This window comes from Furipterus horrens, unplaced genomic scaffold (genome assembly GCF_987537825.1).
Source record: "Furipterus horrens unplaced genomic scaffold, mFurHor1.1.pri manual_scaffold_10, whole genome shotgun sequence".
NCBI classification, from domain to species: domain Eukaryota; kingdom Metazoa; phylum Chordata; class Mammalia; order Chiroptera; family Furipteridae; genus Furipterus; species Furipterus horrens.
Window position 1 is genome coordinate 87418142 of NW_028327180.1, and position 7008 is coordinate 87425149.

General features: G+C 43.9%; 1 protein-coding gene across 2 annotated transcripts in view; it reads left to right on the forward strand.

Annotated features, from left to right (window-relative positions):
- SGCD (sarcoglycan delta) overlaps positions 1-1506 on the forward strand; it is a 372537-nt gene extending 371031 nt beyond the window's left edge. For both annotated transcript variants that reach the window (XM_090288487.1, XM_090288486.1), the window contains exon 8: positions 984-1506. In XM_090288487.1, the coding sequence (XP_090144613.1) occupies positions 984-1157 (174 nt within the window). In that variant the 3' untranslated portion in view covers positions 1158-1506. The remainder of the gene's footprint in view (positions 1-983) is intronic.
- The last annotated feature ends 5502 nt before the right edge of the window (positions 1507-7008 follow it).

A 7008-nucleotide genomic window follows, 5' to 3' on the forward strand; every position in this document is an offset into this window, starting at 1 on the left:
TCTGGCCAAAGATGAACTTAATTTACTTATAGGCATTTGTACAGTTAATGTTACATGTTTCTTCTACTTGCTTTGAGTGTGGAGAGTCCGATCCAACAGCCATCCCAAATCAGACAAGCCAAAAGTTCAGCAGACTAGGCAACGAGAGGGTGACAGATGGCAAGCATTCCTTCTCTGGCCCCAGCACAGTCCCACTCTGATGAACAGAATGGCTGCTTGCGTGTTTGCAAGCAAGATAAACCAAGTCTCCAAAGAAAACAAGAGTTCAACTGCAGACTTTTTAAATGCCTTCATCGTGTTCATAAGCCAAGTTTTCTATTTAAGAATTTTTTAAGGAAAATTTGATTCTACCTTTTGTAGCTACTGAGAGGGAATCAGTCTCGAGCTGCCTCTGTACACCGAGCCCACCTTTTGATTGGCTTGACATTTGCTGTATCTTTGTAAAAGGGCTAGTCAGAGAGAGCATTCAGTTATCAAACTGTCTCTTCAAAGAGCCACAGACTCCAAACCACACACATTTAAAGTAGTGCATACGTCAGGTACAGTTAAAGCTATTGGAATCCAGATTCTGCAGGAATCGGTTATATCGTAACACTTCAGCCCAGAAAGTGTTACACACTCTTGAAGGCTCCCCATGCACACAGACATATTTAGGGTCTGAGAAGCCGCCTAGTAAAGGAAATTGCAAAACTAGCATTTCCAAATTTATTTCATTCTGGGACTCTATTCACATTCTACATGATATACTCTTGCAAAATGCTAATATATATAACATTGTCAGTGTAACGTTGTCTTGCTAGGATATAAGCTTCCGTGAGGAGAGAGACTTTTTGTCTTATCCCTCTCTGCGTTCCCTGCGCCTACAACACTCAACACATAGCATTTGCTCATCCGATTTGAGTTAAATAGTCATCTGCTCTTTCTGAATGTCAGGAGAACATATGACAGCCTCTAACTCTTCCCTTCCTATTTACTCTCTTTAGATAAAGTTAGATGCTGCGAAAATCAAACTACCTAGACTGCCTCACGGATCCTACACGCCCACGGGAACGAGGCAGAAGGTCTTCGAGATCTGCGTCTGCGCCAACGGGAGATTATTCCTGTCCCAGGCAGGAACTGGTTCCACTTGTCAGATAAACACAAGTGTCTGCCTTTGAGAGACTCTCCATAGTGGACATTGCGGCAGCAGGCGGCCTTTTTCTGGCTTTAGACACCGGCTGCCAGCTATTTTTACTAGAACACAGAAAGCCTATCAAAGACCTTGTGTGTGTGTGCGCTCGCGTGCGTGTATGCGTGAGTGTGTCTGCGTGTGTGGGTGGATATAAATATATATAAATATATATAAATAAATATATATATCCTCTGTATAAAATGAGGTTTCAGTACAAAAGGAACCATGGGTGACCCTGGATGTCCAGTCATTTCCATCCCCACCCCACCCCCACCTACATGGTAAGAACCAGAACACTAATTCAGGCTCAGCATTCCCAGACCCTTCAAAATCACTCAGTGTCTCGAACACTTACCAAATACTCATCTACCCCTTTGAGTAACAGCCTTTCTTCTCCTTTAGCGTCATTACAGGGCAGTGATGGCGGGAATCTCCAAGTCACACTCCAGTGCTGAGAGCCTGGAATGACAAATAGACCATTTGGCTTCCTTTTGTCGCTTTCATGAGGCTGACCAACTTCTCCCTCTTCCAGTTAGGGATGGGGCAGTGCAGCTGCAGAAGCTCGAAGTAGCTGTGCTACGTCTGCAGTCACATGTTTGGGGGCCTTTGTGGTTGGAGGAGTGAGGGGGATGAATTTTAGCGAAGTGTGACCTGCTCGCCCACCTCCTGCTAATCTTACTTCCTTCAGGCTCACATACGATCCCCCCAGTTAAAACTGGGGCTGTAAGTCAGCACACAGTTGGGTAGCAGTTGCTTCTCAGTTGGCTGGAAGCTACCCTGTGGCCTGACAGGCAAAGAGTAAATGGGTAACACATCTCTATTTAAAGGGGAAAGGGGCTCAAAATCTGTTTGCCCTCACTTCTGACGTATTCAGTAGACTCCAGCTCAGAACAATTGGATCAATCAAAATTAACCAGAGCAGAACCCCTACCCCAAGAGGAGCCATTGGAGATGGAAGTCTAAGAGTAGCACCAGGAATTTAATTATTTTTATATGTTTCTTGGGATTGGTAGGTAGAGACGTGCCTTTTATTTTTAAAGGCATGCACATACTTACTGACTTCGATCTTCTTATGCATTTTTTTCATGTAGGGATATTCATATTCCTAAATCCGCCCGTATGTTTTCTCCACAAATAACAGATCTAAAGTACGACACGCTTCCCCCGCCCCGCACAAGCTCCCTGAAATGTAACATAAGCTGAGTCGAGTGTCTTTATTAGAATCACTGTGTCGCCTGGGCCCAGCAACCCCTCGCCCCCCCCCCCCGCCCCCCCGTGTGGAGGCAGCTCTAATTCCCGCCATCAGCTACCACCCGTCACTCCGTCTTCATCATCCTGCTCCAGGGTCACCCTGGCCAGCTCTTGTGCTGGGACAGGGGATTACACCATCTCTGTTCAAAGAGGGGAAATGTGCCTATGCCTTACATCAATGCACTCAGCAAGGAGAAGCACATCCTATTTATCTTGTTTCCTGTAGTTTATTTTGGGTGATTGGAGGGGAATGGGTCCGTCTTGGCTGGGCATCTTAACAGTAGGTCGACAAGCCAGGTGGCTGACAGATGTGAGTCTGAGGACCCAGAATGGAGTTGCACCTGGCCCAGACAGTCCCAGATGCCACTTGGCAAGGACTGGCCCCACCAGCCTAAATGAAGTAGTATTTGTAGGCCTGAGTGGCTTTTGTTGTTTGTTCTTTTTTTTTTTCCCTCACCAAGGATCTAATTTTTTCTTACTTCACAAGCAGGGTAAGATTTGTCATAGGAGATTTAAAAAAAAAAAAAAAAAAAGAAGAAGAGGTTGAATAACTTTGATCTGCCACTCAGCATTTGCACACATGGGATGTAAAAGCAAGCTGTGTGTGGCTTAGTCGCTTAGGAGTGGGGGGAGGGGTGCTTCTAGTCTGACCACAGCCCTGTGGCTTCCAGACCCTGGGCTCCCTCTAGTCATTCTTGCTCAGTGTCCCATATAGAAAAATTGGGTTGTTCAAGGGCAAGACTGTGCTCCAGAAGACTGTCAAGTGGCTGTAGATCAGTATTATTTATATCCTGTAGGAGCATGCAGCCAGAATCTGCATGGACCACACGCAGGGCTTTGCCAAGCCAGGAACGGCACTCCTTGGCCACTGTGAGCATTTACCCCATATCGTTCAGATAAACAGGAGTGGCTCTGAGGTCCTTCGTGGCTGAACACCTTAATACAAAGTTTGTTCAAGCAGACACTCCATCTTTGCACTTTCCCATCTTCAGTACACAATCTACGGATGGCAAGAACACAAAAGGTTCCTGAACTTCTTCCCTCTGGTTTTGGTCTAAACATGACATGGCAGTCTGAGAACAGCGCCTTGGGAATTTTATACCAATAAAAAGACTGGTGTGATCCCACTTACAAAATTTTATCCTAAGGGCATTCAGGTCACAAATAAAATAGAAATAATAACAGCAGCCAAGAATAGAAATCAAGCACCTATGGGGACAGACATGATATAAAATCCTAATTTTCATTTATGCCACGTGACAACATACCAGGTCGTGAGCAGGAAATTTGGCACAGATTAAATGATGTATTTTGGTTCAGCCGTTAGAATTTGATAAAATGCATTCTAAGTTCTTCAATGTATTTCTTTTCCCTCTTCTTCCTTCAACTAGAATATTTGTTCATGGTCATAAGAGAAAGTTTTACCTGAATTCTGGGAAAAAAATATATATCTTTTACATTAAAATCTAAGAACCTTTAATTTTTAAAAATGTGATTCTAATTTGTATATATAATATCTTCTAGACAATCACACCTTCCGGTACATTAAGCAGTGGGTGGCAAACAAACAAATCAAATGAATGTTTAATATTCTAGAAGTTCTAGTATGTTACTATTCTTCAGAAGAGTTTTCAAAATGAACAACTGATCTCCAAACAGGTTTAGCACTTATGTCTGTTTAGCATGAAGTCAGAAAGGCTCCAGTCTTGGGAAGCTGCGAGCGTGTGACAGAGGTTTTCAGAAGCCCTGATGGCAGCATGTGTCGAGGTGGCACCTTGTTATGAGGCTTTTTGATTCTGTCACCCAAGGAATAGCTCTTGTAAACTTGAATTGGTTCTCATGTCTTCTACATCAGTTTTCCTCTGGATCATTTTCATTGTCTATTCAGCAACCACAGACCAAAGATTGCTTGAGGTTTGATTCTAGAGCAGGGGTCAGCAAACCGTGGCCCCCTAAACCAAATCTGGCTCATCAGCTGTTTTTGTAAATAGTTTTATTGTAACGCGGCCACATCCATTGATTTACATGTTGTCTGTGGCTGATTTCCTTTGTAACAGCAGGGTTGAGTAAGTGGTGCCAGAGAGATCTCATGGCCAGCAGTGCATTAACGAGCTATCAGTTGGCCTTTACAGAAAAAGTTTGCTGACCCCTGACGCAGAGGTCATGTGTCATGCATGCTGGGCACGGCAGCTGAGGGAGCAGACTTCACAACAGCGTGGAGTAAGCCTACATGTCTGCGTGTGCTTGGGAATAGAAACATCTGGCTATAGACTAAAGGGTAGCCTTACTCTGCATAAGAAATGGGATCCACGTGTCTGGGGAATGCAGGCTCACAGGATCTTGGGAACAGGGAGGATGGACTTAGGGGAAGACAGAAAAGGAAGGTTGTGATCCTCCAGGAGTTTTTTCCTTGGACCCTTCATAGGTAGGGGCTCCTCCAGTCCATAGCTTAGGTGGCAAGAAGTGAAGCAGCGGTCCTGTGATTGAAATTTAGCATCTCCTCCCCAAAGGGACTATCTCTGCGATCTCTACCAAGAGGTTACCACCTCGCCTCCCCATATGCCAAAAAGATGCTCGTCCCAGGGTCCTCCAGAGCATCAGATCGCCACCTCAGTTCCTCACCTCCAGCGTGCTTACTATCCTATGACTATGACCACACCAGGCCAGGAGGGCTGGTGAGACCATTGAATAATTAGGAGTACTGAAAGAAGCATCTAAAAATATGTAGGAAGAAAAAAGTAGAGTACAGTTCTTCCATGGAGCTGCTGCTGGGAGGAACCAGATTAATTCCAGTTTGATGTTTGTGTCCAAGGACCTGGGTCTTTGTGCTTCAAGTGGGAGCGCAAAAAAAATGGACTTTTGAACTTCCTATCTGCATCTGTGTGGTGAGGCAGGTTCCTGCCAGATGTTTGTCCCTTCGGCTAACATCCCTATTGCTAATCCAGAGCGTTATATTCAAAATAGCTAGAATAGCATCAGTATGAATCAGTCTTTGTAATATGAGTATCATGTTGAGGAGGAAAGGTGTGTTTGTTTTTTGTTTTTTATTTTACTTATCTGTTTTTAGAGAGAGGGGAAAGAAGAAAGAGAGGGAGAGAAACATCACTGCGTGGTTGCCTCTCACTCACGCCCCCAACTGGGGACCTGACGTGCAACCTAGTCACGTGCCCTGACTGGGAATCGAACCAGTGACAGTTGGTTCATAGGCCGACACTCAATCCACTGAGCCACAGCAGCCAGGGCTAAGGTGTGTTTGTTTTTTTCTCAGTGAAAACCACCACTATTTACCAGACCCTAAACAATGTCTCTTAAGGAGTCCTTCAGGACTTTATCTGGATTCAACCAAAAGAGGACTCTGCTGGCAGCAACTAGATGAGAATTTCTTGCTTTTGTTTATTTTAGGTACAAGGTGGCATGACACTTGGACAGAAGAGATAAATATATTTACGTAAGCACCTGAACCTTATTCTTAAGACTCGGAAAGGTGAAAATCTCACTTGAAGAAGTTGTAAACAAGACCCATTTTCTAGCTTTCCCCTGCACCCGGAAATCTTAGGCACAAAAAGGATAACAAAGCAGTTCCTGGAATGATGCATTTGCACGGTACTCCGGTAGCAGATAGGGGGGAAAGTTATAATAAAAGAAACAGCCTTAAAATGAAGTTAATTTCTAAAGTTAGTCAAATACAGTGGAATGGATGTTACTTCCTTTTATCTGATAAGTCCATCTATTGTTTAAAAAAAAAAAACTTAGAAAACAGGCCTTTTATCTCAAATATAAATGTCTCTCTTTTGGTCTTTCATCACTTTCATTGGAAGGTCCCCCCATTTCCAGCATATTTCCATTAAATTTCCATTAAAATAGGCAAAGCTACTGCATTGGGACATCAGATGCATTTCTTTCTTTGTGGTAATCGGAATTAAAAATTATACAGTGGCCTCTGAATTTCTCATTCACAAAGAGAAACCGCTGATAAGAGAGAAGGCGGCCTGAAGCCTGCGGCTCCAGTGAGAACAGCACACCACCGTGTTAGCACTTTCAAAAGCAATGGGATTTCTTTGGTTCTTAGAAGCTGTCTTCATAATGGAGTCCTTGAAACTTCTCAAGGCAGATCTGAATGGCAAAGGGGAAATAATTACGGGTGGGAGGTCCTCATTTTGCGTATTGTCAGAGCACAAGTGTAAAAGGAAATAGCCCATTTGGGGTGACCCCTCCTCAATACACACTTCTTTTGTTTCCGCTTTCTTTTATAGATACAGAGTAGGAAATGAGCATCTTCCTTTGAGAAACAGGAGCAATTGAAGAACACTGTGAGCCCTTGATGCCATAGGAGATTTGATGTCTTAATCTATTAGTGATGTTATCAAATTCATCAAAAATGCCTCAAATGTACCAACAACAGCGCTAACTCAACTCCAGCCCAGAAAGTGGTAATATTGGTCCCACTTGCATGAGGTCTGCAGTTGGAATAGAACAAAGGTTGTATAGGCAAGAAGTAAGTACAGAGTCCAAGTGCACCTGTTATGATAGGAAGCCAGAGGAGTGTCCCCAGAACGCCTCATTAGGCACATAGACGGCCAGCCTCA